This window comes from Epinephelus moara, chromosome 6, assembly GCF_006386435.1.
Source record: "Epinephelus moara isolate mb chromosome 6, YSFRI_EMoa_1.0, whole genome shotgun sequence".
NCBI lineage: Eukaryota > Metazoa > Chordata > Actinopteri > Perciformes > Serranidae > Epinephelus > Epinephelus moara.
This window is the reverse complement of record NC_065511.1, coordinates 9405429-9421734: the sequence shown is the minus strand read 5'-3', so window position 1 is coordinate 9421734 and position 16306 is coordinate 9405429. Positions and strand designations below refer to the sequence as shown.

At 41.5% G+C, this 16306-nt stretch overlaps 1 protein-coding gene across 3 annotated transcripts in view; it reads left to right on the top strand.

The window, feature by feature from the left end:
- Positions 1-2056: 2056 nt before the first annotated feature.
- Positions 2057-16306, top strand: part of cep192 (centrosomal protein 192) — a 36498-nt gene continuing 22248 nt past the window's right edge. For 2 of the 3 annotated variants that reach the window (XR_007570165.1, XM_050047691.1), the window contains exons 1-25: positions 2057-2229; positions 2631-2741; positions 3213-3370; positions 3597-3658; positions 4607-4748; positions 4849-4964; positions 5132-5221; positions 5491-5643; positions 5827-5977; positions 6230-6444; positions 7987-8109; positions 8555-8710; positions 8962-9253; positions 9345-9494; positions 9615-9679; positions 9992-10216; positions 11402-11540; positions 11673-11755; positions 11858-12115; positions 12518-13358; positions 13557-13674; positions 13913-14069; positions 14409-15099; positions 15254-15445; positions 15808-15956. Coding sequence is in view for 2 of the 3 variants with exons in the window: in XM_050047691.1 (XP_049903648.1) it covers positions 2057-2229; positions 2631-2741; positions 3213-3370; positions 3597-3658; positions 4607-4748; positions 4849-4964; positions 5132-5221; positions 5491-5643; positions 5827-5977; positions 6230-6444; positions 7987-8109; positions 8555-8710; positions 8962-9253; positions 9345-9494; positions 9615-9679; positions 9992-10216; positions 11402-11540; positions 11673-11755; positions 11858-12115; positions 12518-13358; positions 13557-13674; positions 13913-14069; positions 14409-15099; positions 15254-15445; positions 15808-15956 (5010 nt within the window). In the remaining variant the exon portion in view is untranslated. The remainder of the gene's footprint in view (positions 2230-2630; positions 2742-3212; positions 3371-3596; positions 3659-4606; positions 4749-4848; positions 4965-5131; positions 5222-5490; positions 5644-5826; positions 5978-6229; positions 6445-7986; positions 8110-8554; positions 8711-8961; positions 9254-9344; positions 9495-9614; positions 9680-9991; positions 10217-11401; positions 11541-11672; positions 11756-11857; positions 12116-12517; positions 13359-13556; positions 13675-13912; positions 14070-14408; positions 15100-15253; positions 15446-15807; positions 15957-16306) is intronic. The other variant, XM_050047692.1, reaches the window with a different exon arrangement.

Here is a 16306-nt window from a genome sequence, read left to right as displayed (position 1 = left end):
GTTTTGTATTCTAGTGCTTTACGTTTATAATCTGTGCAAAAAAAGCATGTTTTGTTTATGGGGTCATGGATGTCAGTGTCAGCTGATACATTTTTCTGAAGGACCTTAACTATCAGTGCCTACAGAGGAAATGTTATCACCCAGCGTTCATGGAGGTTTAAAATTGTACATGGTGGAAGTAAGAATAAACACCATAATATATAAAAAGAAGAATTATTTTTGACCATTTTTCCTTCACACAGATGAACAGAAGCTGGCACCATTCATGAATGACTGTCATGTGGGATGGCTCTTATATGGAAATAGCGCACAATTCATTGTAACACACTTCTTCCACTTTATTTTTGTGTGTTGTGTTTGAAATTGCATTTATTCTTGACAACTTATATTCTAAAACTAATGAAGTGGTTCTCTGAACTGAATGTGGCTTATTTTATGAAACTAAAAAATCCAGAACATTAATGTTCAGACTCAGTTCTTTCAGGTACGATTTGCCCTGCTGAAGTGTCTGAGCAAGTTACTGATCCCCATCTGCTTTTTTGTTATTGAACCTGACTTCTGAGGGCAGATACAAGAGATTTCCTTGCGGGGATCACTTAAACAGTGTGTGAATATGAGGCATTTCTCCTCCTAGTTGTACCCAAAAATTAGGAGAATAAATAGTAGGTCATTTATTATGACAGGGAGGATACAATTTCATTTCATGGCTCAGTCATAGATGCTTCTCAGTAACTGGAATGCATGGGATGCAGCTGTCTGCTAACCAATGCATTCTTGCAGCTGCTTGGCACAACACTTGATACAACACACTCCACACTTGGCCAATCCCTATCATACTGTGCATCTTTACTTAGTGTATGACAAAAAATGTTTTGCTACAAAGGAGCTAATTTTAAAATAACTTAATTCTGTATGTTTAATTAAAACTTGCACAGTTTAGTGTTGTTGTAAAATATATTGCCATTAAAATATGGTTGGAGTCTAATAATAAGTACTCCCTCTTTCATTCATCTTGTAAGGACAAGCAGCCGATTGATGCATCAATAGGCTATTTTCTAAATTGTGCAAAGTGTCCAAGTTTAACAGAACGACATAAATCCCATCCAATCATGATCGACTATTTCCTCCCTCTGAGTTTTGTTGTCCAATCAAATCGGTGTAAATTGGTTAAGTCCCGCCCACGTGACATGACGCTCACGCGGGCTTCCTGTGGCTTCTGGGCGCTGCTTGGTCCTCCGAAATGTTGTTCGGTCTGTTTGTTGTACCTGATTTTAAGAAATAATGAACAATGTAAGTGTTTGGGAAGTGACTTTTGGAACTTAACTACATCTTGCAACGTGTCTGCACAAGTTTATGAAGACAAAAGTCGCGCTGAAGAAGAATCGTGGTCTCTCGGCCCCTCTTCAGGAGTGAATGTGAGTTGAAGTCCAACTAACGTTTACGTTATGATTCATTTTCTTGCCGAAATGGGTCAGTGTAAAGATTAGGGTCAGGGTAGCAAGTAGGTTTTACTAGTTTATTTTGTTGGCTGCGACTTGTGTTGTTGTTACACTTCTTTCTAACTTAATAAACGAAGATAGTGGAGTAACGTCTTCCCAAATTTGAGCGTGCTGGTGATTTTGACAAACCCCCTTGTTTTTAGCAAGTAAACTAGCTAGCGTGAAAAGTTAGCTGACCTAGCATAATTAGCTAGTTAACTGCTCTCAGTTTGTTTAGTAGTTTTCTAACGCCAGCCCAAACTCTACTCTCCAACAACATACATTCAAATATTCAAATAATTTGTGAACAACAAACTTAACTTTTCTCAGCTGGTTTTCGCAGTTGTAATGTAGTATCATAAAGCAGATCATTTCTTAATAGAGACACAATCTAAATGATTTAATCTGTACCAGTACTCTGTAAAGTTTGCATAAGCTATTGGACGTGTTTCGACCTCTCAAATTAATATTAACCTGCTTCTTATTTCTCCCATTCATTTTTCCTAGAAATTTCAGATGGTCTTTACCTGAACTGAAGTCAAGCCACATTTGGCTGTCACCCTGCTCCATTCAAAAACATGGCAGATAATTTTTACAAATTGGAAGATGAAGCCTTCCCCAGTTTCCTCTGCAAGTCTCTGGACAGCACCAGTGGCCGTGCCACACTGGGGAATGTGACATTGGGTTCAGGCCCAGGACTCCCAGTGGCCGCCTCTACAGTGGCTAAAATTAAACCTAGCTCGGACAACAGGTGGGAGCATGCTGTGTTTTGGACAGATGTGACTTGTTGTGGAAACACCCTAATGCATCATTGTATGAATCATCACACTGCTTTTTGACTAGTTCAGCAATGGACACTGAAATTATTCCAATTCCTGTTTTGGAGGTTTGTCTTTGTACGAATTGTAGCTTTTAAATGCCGCTGGAAATAGGAAGTGCCTGCCAAATAAATGACTCCATATAGATACTGTTTGTTAACAAGAAGTTGCTGCAGCCCCTTTTTGGTTTCTGAAATTTCCCACAAAAGTAATAGGAACAGCACTGAGGATGTCTATAATGAGTCAGTATTCACAACTCATGATGTAGAGCTGTTTACTATGTTAACAATCAGGTGTTTTGTTGAAGCAGTTGCTATGTTCTTTTGCTTTACAGAGGAGATCCTGTTGAGGCGTCATATCTAGAGGGCAGAGAGCTGCAGCAGGCCGACACAAAGTCATCTGCTAGAGAACAGCCTAAGTTCGCCCTCAGCTTCAAAGATGACTTGTGAGTTTATACTGTCCATGTACTTCACACTGCGGATTTCTGTTTTGCAGTGTTTTGAAGCCTTATCTTGTCTTATAGTTCCTAGAAATGTTTAACTGCAGATTTTTTTCTAAAACTGTTGCACTTGCATTACTTTTTTACTAACGTTCACATTATTTAAAGTAATGCAGAAGATTGTCACCTAAAAGTATAAGCCATGCTATGAAATACAATACACGTATCTTAATTTACATTCATCTTTTTGAGTCAACACGTCGGTTGAACTATACTAGTACTTTTACAGTTATGTTCATTCGGCAGAGAGGAATTCAATTTCATTTAATCATATTAAAAGTATAACAGCCTAATTTTAATACATAACGCTGTGTGCTTTGCTGTGAAGAGATGGACATTCCTAATGTCTAACTATAGTATTTTATATTTCCTCATTATTTATCCTTTATCCTCATTACATCCTCGTCTGCATTACAGGGACGATGCGGATGACTTCATTGCAGCCCACCGTTTTTCAGACATGCTGGTGAAGATTAATTTGGAAGAAAGTACATCTCAAACCCAAGGCCCCAACCTGGGGCTTCCCCCCACACATATGAGCTCAGTCAACGGCCGGCCCACAGAACTTGGAACAGGTAAATGCTGTTGCACCTTTCTAGCTCTATTACTGCCCAGCCTCGGAATCAATAACCCCATTAATGATTGGAAAATGCATTGAAGTTGGCTTTACCAAATACTACATGGACGTATATTTGTGCTTTCTTATATATTGAGAGGAAATGACTGTTACTATTAAAAGTAGACACATTTCCTTTGAATGATACTAATGTACTTTGTTTTTTTTCCTGTCTCTTTTGACAGAGCTGTCAACAGGGCTTCTGACATTTGCCCAGTTTGGATATAAAGATGGTCCAGATACAAAGGTACCAATGTTTTTAACTCTTGACCAGTTGGCAGTTGTACTTTTTGTTTGGGATGGCTCTTATGCTGTAATTTTTGTACCCCAACTTTAGTCATAATACAGTTTCTTCTGGCTCGTAAACATGTGGACCTTTTTTGCATACATATCAAAATGTGAGAGCCATGGGGCTTAACTCATATAATTAAGGACATTTTATATTGCTAAATTTCAGTTAAATGTCTTTATAGTTGAACATCTTTAATATCTTTTTATTAAACAATACAAAGAATCAGAAAATTCAATAAATTCAGTACATAGAGTATATAAGAAAAATAAGTTTTTACGCTTGTTAACACAATTTAATAGTAAGTAATGTAACTGTAACCTAGGTTATTTTCTTTAGCTACACATTACAGACACCTCACATGCAGACTATCGGTAGATGCTACAATTTACCGATGTTCCATAAACATCTTGTATGCAGGTTATTGTGACTAGTAGCAACTGACTATTGTCATGACCAGCCACTCCACATTACAGCCTGTAATAAGGTTACATAAGGCCACTGTTTAAAACTCAAATAATATATTTATTAATCAGAGCGCTGACATAAAAAAGTAGCACTAGCTGAGTGTTAAATCGTTTTTTAAATTCATGAACATCCCTCTGTCAACGTCAGCAGGGGGAGGTGTTAACACCATCCCTCTCAACCTGATTGAAAATTCCTTCAATTGGGCTGGGTCAGACCAGTCTTTTCCGCTTGAGGTGGTTAAATGAGGCTTTTTTGTTTTGTTTGTTGTTTGTTTGTTGTTTTGTTTGCTTTTTTGTTGTATTATTCTGATTATTAGTGGAATATTAGGGTCCATGTAAACACATCTGATAATTCCAGTGCATAAAAGCCTTTTATCTCCAACAAAACCATGATGAAGTCCCTGCAAATACGTTCTCTTTTCCTTGGTAATTTACACAGGCTCAGCCCGTACCCGCAACAGCTGAAGAGGACATTGTGCAGAGTGAAGGAGTGGACAGTGACCATTTCAGTGGCAGTAACTCAAGCTTCCTGGCAAATGAGAAGCTCATGTCTGTGGACAGCATGAACAGCGATATCACAGGTTCGTACATCCTCCATATTTTAATAGTAAGTAATGAACAGAGATTTCCGACATGTTGTCAAAGCGTGAGCCATGTTGTGAACATGTGTTCGATTCCCAGATGATGACATTGATTCAAACAACCTGCCTGATGATGAGCTGGAACTGTATTTCAATAAGATGGTTCCTCCTGCTATGCAGAGAGGCAGAGTGGAGGGCCAGGAGATTCCTGCAACAGTAAGACTCTTCTCCCTTTGAAACACTTTGAACCTTACCGACACGTTCTCTTACACTTCACCATTATTAGTGAGCCATTAGAAAACTGTTCAGTAAATTTTCATTCAGCTGTCATTCACTTCATCTATTTGTCCTAGCGTCCCATTAATATATGTAATTGTTCATAGGGACTCCCAGCTGCTGCTGACAGCATATCAAACCCAAGTTCAACAGACCCAGAACAGTATAGACACCAGTTCCTTGATGACTACAATCAGGTGAGAATATTTACTCCCGTAGTATTTTGTGCGCATGTACTGCTTAGGGATCATATAAATATGATCTCCCTGTCTGGAAATAATATTTAGGTTTATAAATATCACCTGGAAATGTGGGGTTTGGCAAGTGACCCTGATTCTTCTGACTCTCTTAATTCCAAAGTTACCATCTTCCCCAATCTGTCTTTCCTTTTGTAAATCATATATTTGACTCAAGTAAATCAACTGTAATAAAGATATTTGTAATATCTTGTGTACCTTTTCTTCAGGAGGACTTCCAGATGCCTGATGTGCGTCTTGCTGCTACAGGTATGGACTCCTGTCCTGCCAGTGATGAGGACACTGAGGATGAGCTGGAGTCTGCCAGAAGGAACAGCAATGCTGCCAGGACACGGCTGCTGCCCAGCACCTCCAGACAACTGGTCAGAAATAGAAAACAATTTTGTCATCAGAGTTTTTAAACTCTCACATATAATTATTGGTATCAGCCTCAAAAAATCCAGTATTGAGTACCTCCATTATCTGTATCAGAATGTGCTGTTCATCAGAGTTTTGATTTTGCAGTGTTTGTTTTTATGTTTGTGTATATGTACATGTGGCTACAGGTTGGAGAGAGTAATCGTCCGAGTTTCAGGCCGGGCTTAGAGGGAGGCAGTTCTGATGATGAGGCTTCCAGCAGCCGTGGTGGTCCATCTCTGTCTGGGATTGAACACAGACGATCTGCTGAGGGACAAGTCATCAACCCTCCGGTCACAGGTACAAAATCTGGCTTAACAACTGTCCTTCACTGCCTGTTTATTTCCTCTTTTTTTTTTGGTTCTCTGACTTGTTTTCCTGCTTTTTCATATTTCAAAGTGAACACATATTAAGGCTTGATAAGTATTCAACAAGGGTCTGTTTATTGGTAGTTTTGAGGAACATTAATTTACTTTGGACAGATTCATTTGCCAGCTCTCCTGGAATCTTTAGGTGACAACTTGTTTGTTTGGTGTCATTGTGTAACTCCAGGGGATGGAGGAGGTGGTGATGGGAGCAGCGGGAGTGAGGAAAGTGGAAATGATGGTGGAGTTTCAACCATCCCCCTCCCAACAACCGTAGTCCAGACCACCTATGATGTCCTGCGTGGGCTGGGGATTGTGGGGAGCAGTGCTATTGGTGAGGATGAGGATGGCGATCTGGATCTGCCAGGACATGGAAGGAAGAGTCTCTCCAGACACACTGAGGTAAGAATGAGGCTCACTTCTGGTACTTTGACAGACACAGGTGTAACTAATAACTTTGGCTGCAGTCCATCTAACAAGACAAAGACAGCGCCTCCATTTTAATCCAGTGGATGGAGAGATATCAGTGCATGTGTAGCAGACGGTGCACGTTTATCTTTAAAAGAAGAGCCTGAGTCAGAGCGAGGAAAGTGTAAATAAGTTAACCATAAAGTTAATAAAAAAGTTTTATTCAGTGTTGTCCGTTTATTCATCATTTATCAGACTTACATTTCCTTAATGAAGATAAAGTGGTGGAATCTGACTGTGTATCAGGCTGTAGATACATTACATTATATTAATAATATATAATAATATATTTGTTCAGATTTAATCTGATGGGGAAAAACACAGGAGGCAGCAACTGAAAAATAGGAAGATTTAAAACATATAGGCTAGGCTATAGATCAAAGACATAAAGACATGACTGTAAACTCACAGTCTGACCCAGTAATAATATGTTTGGTGATTTGCACTTGAAAAGACGTTGAGGTTAAAATACAGTAGATTTTAAAATGTTGGACATCTATTTGTATCTTGACTCAACAGCATTCAGTGACTTTATTTCAGCTACAAATGTAGTAAATTTAAAGACACTGAAATGCTGCACCATTGCTCACTCAGAAATATTAACATATAATCCCCAATATTAGGCTATAGGAATTATGTTCCATCAGTGCGACCAATGACATCAGTGATAGAGATCATTAGTCATTGATACTACGTGTCTAAAGCTTCATACCGATTTTTAAAATTTAAATAATTAGACCTACACATTATGTGCAATAAACATTTGGGAGCTGCTCTAACAGACTGACAGTCTGATCCTTGTGCACAGTGTTATAAAAAATAATAAATATAAAAAGGACAGAGGTTTGATTCTGAGCTGAGGGTGAATTCTCGCTGTGTAATATTTGAATGTAAAGACAAAAACTGATGTCCAAAGAAATGATTGATGTGCATAAATTCAGTAACTTAAGACAGTCCTGAGTAACAAACTAATATCCAGCAGGATTTAGACTGTGACAGACGGTAAATCTCCGCTAATTAATGCGCTTCGATACAAGCTTTGACACGGACTGAATGAATGAGGAAATGAAACAGCGTGTAAGAGGGAGGAGACAGAGAAAAACTCAGGGTTTATTGAAGAAAACCTGTCAGTGAGCAGGTTATGTTCACAGAGTCTGTTACCATGGTGACTGACTCAGAGTTTGATTTACCTCTCTTTCTGGAACGGATAACTCAGAGTTTCCCTCATCTCAGGGTTAACTTACTCTGAGTTTTCACATAACCCGCTTTCTGGAATACCCCCCAGTGCTTTATCTGCAGTAACAAAGGCTTACTTGTGCTTTTTTTTTTTTTTTTGAGATTTCGTGCACAGTATAGTGCATATTGAAGATACCAATTTTGTACACCATACATAATGTAGATTTTATTGGCACACTGTTATATTCTGTAGTTTTTTTTTTTCAATCTGCTGCTTGATTTAAACAATTTTTTTTGCAGATGGGTGACCGTGTGGGTCCTGTGGGAACAGGAGAGGCCAGCTCTTCCTTTGGGGCATCAGGGGGAACTCAAAGACTTTCTCCCGTCAACTGGAGCATGGTCCTGGACCGACAGGAGGCACTGGTAAGTAAATAATCATGACAGCTGTAATGTAACTGTAACAGCCCAACTGGTGGGCATTGTAATTTGGTTATTCCATGCGTATATTTATTTCTATAAAATTGCATGATGTTGCTTTACTTTCAATGACTGTGGTGTTTTTTTACTTCTGTTTTAGGAGGAAAAGTAGTGAAATTGTAGACTAGCTACAGTCCATCTAATAATTGAGTTAGGTCATCCTTATTCAAAAGTTAGATTAGGGGTAAAATATCACTTGTAAAAAACATTGTTCCTTAAATCAAAAACAATGTTTGTTAGCTTGTCATAGTTTATGTGCTGTCATAGATTGTGTGCTTGTTCCTTACTGAGGAAAGTAAAAAAATACATATTGTAAAAGCTGCAAAGGTTAAAATGCTTATAAATGTGATTTAAGACTCTCTTTGTCAACTTGGTTCTGTTTAAATGCAAGGATGCCATGGAGAACACAGAGTCTGGGCCCACTGTTGACCGACTGTTGGACTCAGTCTACCTAAGGAGTGGAGCTGGACTTAGAAGACCTCAGGACTCAGCACACCTAACTTTCTCCCACCTTCAAGGCACCCAGGGGAGCTTCCACCTCTCTCAGGTACACAACAGGCGAATTGTTGAATTCAGGGTTTTATAAAGACCTAAGAAACTATCATCCCACTATGTTCTTGAAGATGGAATCAAACAGAATAAAGTATTAAATAGACGTCATCAACTTTGCTTACTGAGTGGGACAGCTCCATTGTGTAGTCCTTACTGTAGGGGGTGGAACATGTCATTTTGCACATTTTCAAATAAAATGTCATTGTTATGCAGCATGTACACTTTTGTCATCCCACCCACCGTTAGGTACTGCTGCCAGAATGCGATGACGATGATGATGATGATGATGATGATGATGATGATGATGATGGAGTAGATGTGCCTGATGGTAGCAGGCCTTCCTTGGGCATAAGGGGAGGGCCTTGTGGTGATGTAACTGTTGCAGAGGCCTCAGACAGTACCAGTGAGGATGAAAACAATCCTCTTTCCACCTCTCTGGAAGCCAAGTATTTCTCCCAGAGCTTCCACCAGGAACAAGAAGATTCAGATGACTGCTGGAACCATTGCCCAGACAACCTGGAAGTTGAGTTTCAACAAGGTGGGCTTCAGATATTTACATAGATGATAGTAGGTACTCATACATATCGTTCCATGGTGTACTATGTTAACGGCATTGCTTGTCTCTTCAGAAGCCGATGCCAGTCATGGTGTGGTGTACCAGAATGAAGAAGGGCAGTGGGTGACAGACCTGGCATATTACTCCTCCTTTGAGAAAGAGGTTGATGGGAAGATATCAGAGACTGTTGGCCAGTTTCAGAAGGAGGACTTTGTTCCTGCCTGTATGTACCAAATCTACAGCTCTATTGTATTACTGTAAGATTGCTCTAATGTGGTGTTTATGTTTGTAGAGAATATCATGAATAAATAGATGCTTTCTGACAAATTTTCCTCCTTTGCAGGTGATGCCATGGAAAAGATAGTTAAGGATCAAGAGGAATTTGAGAAGGAGCACCAATTCATGCAGGTAAACAACAGCCCTCTTTTTTCTTTCATGTCTTAAATTCGATTTTTTTTTCTCTACTTCAAGAGACAGTTTTCATTTCTGACCGGCCAAGTAACATTGGAAAACATTGCAGAATACCCAATAAAGATACACTTGTCACCACACACTAAAGTAACCAAAATTTACTTGGATTACATTGTTTGTCATAATCAAATGAATAAAACTGCCGTATTGTAAGAGAAGACACTAACAGAAACCTTTAACTGTCAGCTGCACTGCATTTTGTAAATCACGGCCTCTTGTGGTTCATTGTGAGTATTGCTGTTCACATAGGAGGAGAAGATTGAACCAGTCAGCAGCAACAACACCTTTAATAGTGACTCATCTTGGAAGGCCCCCACCACCAGCCACATCCTGATGAGGGCTTCCCAGGTCTCTTCAGAGTTTAACCAGGAGGACCAAAGCTACCTGCGACTGACTTTTGGGCAGTTTTTTGGACAACGCTCTGAAGCCCTGGGCTGTCTGGGCAGCACTGAGGATGTGAATGGGATTAAACGGGTCAGTAAAATTACTTTCTTAGGTTTTTACATTAAAGGGATAGTTCACCCAAAAATGAAAATTCAGCCATTATGTACTCACCCATAAGCCAACAGAGGCCCTGGTGAAGTCCTCACATCCCTTGCGGAGATCGGCGGGGGTAGCGGCCAGCACACCTAATGGCAGACGGCGCCCCAGACTAACATCCAAGAACACAAAATTGAATCCACAAAATATCTCCAACATGCTCAACTGTAGTGATCCAAGTGTCCTGAAGCTCCGACATAAAAAGTTGTTTCGAAAAACCTCATATGAACTCTGTTTTTAGCCTCACTGTAGCCTGTAGCTCTGACTGCTTCTCTGTGCTCCGCGTTCACGTGTGTGCGCCTGCGCGAGACCAGCGAAAGCATGAGCTTTGCTCACCCGTGTTTACATCACGTGACACGTACACCGCAGGGGGAGACAGCGGTAGCCACAGTCGCTAAAAGATCATTTGCACTACGGTCTTTTAGCAAAGGACAGCCCAACATGTCTGAAGACTTTGAAATTGAGGAGGAACAGCATTTCTTTGTTGAGCCGTAGTTGATTGAGCCCGAGTATACGCACGGAACTCAGGCTACTGGACGAAGCAGCCACTGCAGCTCATGAGCCTCAGCCAGCCGCAGAATACCGGAGTGGAACACTGGAAACCTGGTGGTGTAGTTGTTTCAAATGCAAAGCAATGCCAACGGATGAGGAAAGTCTTTGCTGNCGTCTGCCATTAGGTGTGCTAGCCGCTCCCCCCACCGATCTCCGCAAGGGATGTGAGGACTTCTCCAGGGCCTCCATCAGCATATGGGTGAGTAGATAATGGCTGAATTTTCATTTTTGGGTGCACTATCCCTTTAACTAAAAACATACTCTCATATAGTCTCATTGGGGTGCATATGAAGGCTGTTAAGAATTTGTTCATACATAAAGCCGTGGAGGGGATATACCAGCTGGCATCTGATCGCTGACAAAGTCTAGCTGCCAATGTGTTGTTCATTGGCAGAGAACTCCAGAAATGATTTTGACAGGGCTGAAGAAGATTGTTTTTCAGCTAATGTAGACAAGTTTGTACAGACTAATGGTGTAAAGTTGTTGGATTCACTTGTGTCTTTTGCCTTAGCTTTTTAAGTTCTTTTAACTGTAACATTTATTAAAAGTTTGTCTTTGTTCCCCTAGCCGTCCTTTGGTTACATCATTACCTCTCCAGAGAAAAGAGAACCATTTCCCCTAATTCACCCCTCAGAGTTCTCAGCTAGAGACTCTCTTCACAGTGACACAGTGGAAGTCAGTGAAGCAGACAAAACACTCAACCCAGGTGTGTTCACAGTATCACAGCGGTTGACGAATCTCTTTGTAGGCTTTTACATTACCTGATCTTTTCTGTGTTTATTTTAAAATTATTTACATTGTGCTTTTCTGTCTGTTCCTCATGGTCATCTCCTTGCAGAGGACCTGGACAAAACTCTTGAGGCACCAGGGGAAAGGATGTCACCGAAAGGTGATACTGATCCAGAACCATGTGATCAGGAGGTACAGGGACTTTTTGGATGTGTTGATATTTCAGTATATCCATGTAAGATCACATCCACAGCAGTATGGCTTTCTGACATAAAATAAATATCCCCTCTGTAGGACCATACTGTTAGAGCTGCACTACCTGACCACAGTGAGGGCTCTGGCTCTGAATCAAGCTTGGGTAATCAAAGCCGTGTGTCCCCTAACAACAACAGCAGCCATCTGATGCTGAGTATCAGCACAATCGCTTCAGCCATTGCTGATGCGTCCATCAGCACTGACCCATCGCAGCTGGCTGCTATGATTGTGGAGCTGTCCAAGCGGAGAAGGACAAGGAATCGACCTGAATCCGCAGGGCCACACTCCACTGAACATGTGAGGCTTTGGATGTTTTTTTTTTCCTCCCAAATATTACCTTTTATATTTAATAGTAAGTGTCTTGGTTCGGTCATTATCATGCAGTGAGATAGTGCTCTCAATCTGAGTTTATGTTTTGTTTTCTCAGGTTGGAACAGAAACTGTAAGCACTAATCAAGCAGCTTAATCCAAGACTAGTGCTTCAATCCCAGCACTCCATATTATTTAATAAATTGATCCTTTATTCATTTTTTATTAAAGATCTCACCAGAACAAACTGAAAAACATACTAAGAATTGCTTGAATATAATCTGTAAATGTTTACAAAGAAAATGTTATTTTTTGGGTGACTCAGGTTAAGTTTATTAACCGTGTGACCATGACCTCCTAACGTCTTCTTTTATATGTTCATTATGAAAGGAGCCAGATCAGAGCGTCATGCTGGACACACTGCACAGAAGCACCTGTGTTGGAGAGCTGAGTGCCTTTGACATGGAGAAATACCTGAAAAAGACTGACATGTCAGGCAGCACTGATGCCTCTGTGGCACACACCACCTTTGACCTGACCGGCTGGGCAGACAACCTCAGCAGTTCTCAGAGAAACCCTCAGGCAGGATATCCCGAGGAGCCCACAAGGACAAAAACTGAGGAGAAAGACAGAGGAGGAGAGACAACCTTAAACAGCTCATCTGCAGCGCCTCCTCCAAATGCATTATCTCCAGGTCATAAAGGTGACCCAAGAAGAAGCTCTATTCCTCGACCTCGCACATCTTCTGGTTCTACCAGAAGGTCTGTGGGCTCAGGACAGTCCTCCACTCTGATGCCTCCTGCAGACAAAATGGCAGCATATAATAACCCCTCTTCCTCTGCTATCAAGACTTGTGGTTCCTCAGGCAGTACCTGGACAGAAAATGGAATCAAACCAGGAGAAATTAACCTACAAGCATCTAGCAATTTTAGGACTCCATTAGAAACATCACAGAAAAGTGATAAAGGCTCTGCTTCCTCACCTGGCTTGGCAGAAACCCCACCAGGCCCAAGGAAAGGGCAGTCAAGTCTGCCTTGTTTTAAAGGTTCCTCTTCTCCGCCACAGAGGGCGAGGAGTGCAGGTCATTCGCAGCAAGACAGACCGCATAATTCTCCAGAGAAGAAACCATCACCCAGGAATATCATGACTGCCTCACTACCTCGTAGCTCTGTTGAGAAGCATGTTGGCTTCTCTTGCCAAAACACCCAACCTCCACTAGACCCTGCATCTGGTGAGTAACGACCAGAAATGTGAGGCTTCTGATTTAAACAGTAAAGTTGCACCAGTTCTCTGGGCAGTAATCGCCCTTATTTAAACAACTGTAGAGATCAGTAGCCACCATATTGCACATGATTAGAAAGTGTTGCCCCTGTGAGAATACTGAGATGACATCATGAATGTGAGAGTTAACAGTAACTTTGTTTCTCAGAACTGCCCAAGGGTTTCTCTGAGCCCTGTGTGGAGGAGACGCATTGTAACTTCAGACCGTCCACCTCTCCGCTTACTCACTCTTCTCCAAGCCAAACCTCCATTCCCAGCGCTGATGGGTATGGTATCACACATGGTGTCAATGTATTGAAAATACTGAATATAAGTAATTTTTGTTGTGGCTTCAAACCAAAAGTGTTAAATGATTACTTGACAAGAAAGGAACTGTCACATCAATTTTAAATATTTAGTCTGGTATATTTTATTTTTATCCTGTTTAGCTGATGCACATTACTACTGACAGACATGGGACATTTCTGTTTTGAGTCATCATTCATTATTGTCTTGTCTTGCCAGTATGATGTCACCTATGTCATCCAGTGGTGGTATAGCAGACAAACGTCCAGGTCTTGACCTCTCACCTCAGTCTACCTGCTCCAGCCCAAGTCTCAGCAGGCTCACATACATCTCAATGAATGACGGCACTGTCATACCTACACCCGAGAGGCGAAAGGTACGGTAGGACAAAGTAAAACATACCTAAATTCGGCTGCATCAGCACTGAAAATTCAATTCTTGTAGCATTAAACATGAAGGTCCGTGCTCTGTGAAATGAAGCCAGATCACTGCCATTGGGCTTTTTTTTAAAGGTTGGGAATGTGCTCTTCAAGAAGGTTAACTTTGTAAACATCCTTTTAAACATGTATTTTAAAGAGTACATGCTTTCTTTAAACTAAACAGACAAAATAGTTAATTTTGTTTTTTGTGTTGTTGGTGTAATGGTTGTAGTTATGTATTAATCATGAGTGTGGTATTAATTGTCTTGGGTTGTTCTTCTTTTTGCCGTCCACAGAATAACTCTAGTATGGCACTGAGCACCACCATCATCAGAATCAGTCCAACTCCACCTGTGGAACCAGATACACAGTCTGACCTCGATATTCTTGGCCTGGCCAAAAGCCTGGACCAGATGCAACCCCAGCATTCTCAAAGTCTGGATCCACTACCAGCACAGCAGTGTAAAAGCCCGGAGCCCCCACGCAGTGCCTCTGGTCTGAGCTGTACTCGCAGCCAGAGTGAATGCAACTACCGCTGCCCCGGGGACAGAACTGGAGATATTGCAGCAAGTTGCAGGAACCACAAGCACCTCTCTGAGTCCAACGTAAGACAGCTCACTAAAGTTGACTCAGGCTATTGCAGTAATCTGAACATTCAGCAAACTAGCAGCACTGCAGCTCCTCAGAGCTCCCAGCAGTGGGGAGCTGGTGGCTCAGTGTCATCATCGGTGTATGCTAGTGGCCTCGGCATTCCTCCGTCCTACTCATCAGAAGGGCTTCACTATGTGCCCATCCCCAGCTTTAAGCCACAGTGTGCTGGCTTGATTGACCTTCCTCACCAAGGAGATATGCAGTCCCTCCTCACTGGGCGCTCTCTCTTCAACTCCCACCTGGCTCAGCAGTATTTGGGACCTGAAGCTCCATTACATCCAGGTGCTTATAATGTCAGAACAACAGGAAGTGGTCTCTTCAGTGTGTCCTCTGCAGGCATGTCTCTTCTTCCTACTTTCACGAATAAAGGAGGTGTGGGGTGTATTACTAAACAGTGAAATACCCAGAAAAATATCGGCAATGATGCAACATGATGGTTAAACCCATTAAACATACTTGTTAAATGTATTCTGCCTTTTTTTTCCCCCAGGCATACCCAACAGTGATCTCACAGTGAGACACGTCCATCCCACAGCAGGTCCTCTGGGGATTTCGGGGTCCACTGGGTGCCATCACCTCCCTATATCCCATCAGGGCCAGCAGGACATTGGAATGATGGGAAAACCTTACACTCAGTATGGTGCAGAGCCACTGGTGGCAGGTGGTCTTGAGGAACTGAGAGGTAGCAGTGATCGTGGTGTGAAGTTAACTTCCTGCACCCATTTTAATAAACTGTGTACACTCTTGTATTTAGAAAAAATGATAAGATTTGACTACTGTTGTTTCATTAACATTATTTGTCATACATTAGTTAGTATGTGGGCAACACTTTGTTAAATACAGGGAAGAATTAATTTTCTTGTGTATATCAGAAAATTGCAACGAGCGTTCAACTCTCAGTTTGTAATTGCTGCAATGAATGATAGTGTTCAAGTCTTTGCCTCTCTCTATCCTCCCTTAATAAGTACATCACTGGCCACTTCTTATGTGTGGAGGGGCAGCATTTCCCTGTCTCAGCTATTCCCATTCAACTGTCATCCTCAGGCCAAGTGGTGGTGCCAGAAGAACTGAGGTTTCCTCACACCTGCTGTGTGGGCATTGCTTCACAGACCTCCCTCAGCGTCTTCAACCCCTCTGAGAGATGGCAGCAAGTGTCAATCACTGTCACCAGCCTGGCCATCGATGGAGAGAAGGTGAGCAGCATGCACTGAGTGGTGACTAACTATACAGTGATAAAGTGTGTATGCTGAAAGTACACTGAACAAAAAATCATGAGCTGAACTCAAAGATCTAAAACATTTTCTATACACACAAAAGACCATTTCCCTCAAATATTGTTCACAAATCTGTCTAAATCTGTGTTAGTGAGCACTTCTCCTTTGCCGAGATAATGCATCCCACCTCACAGGTGTGGCATATCAAGATGCTGATTAGACAGCATGATTATTGCACAGGTGTGCCTTAGGCTGGCCACAATAAAAGGCCACTCTAAAATGTTCAGTTTTATCACACAGCACAATGCCACAGATGTCGCAAGTTTTGA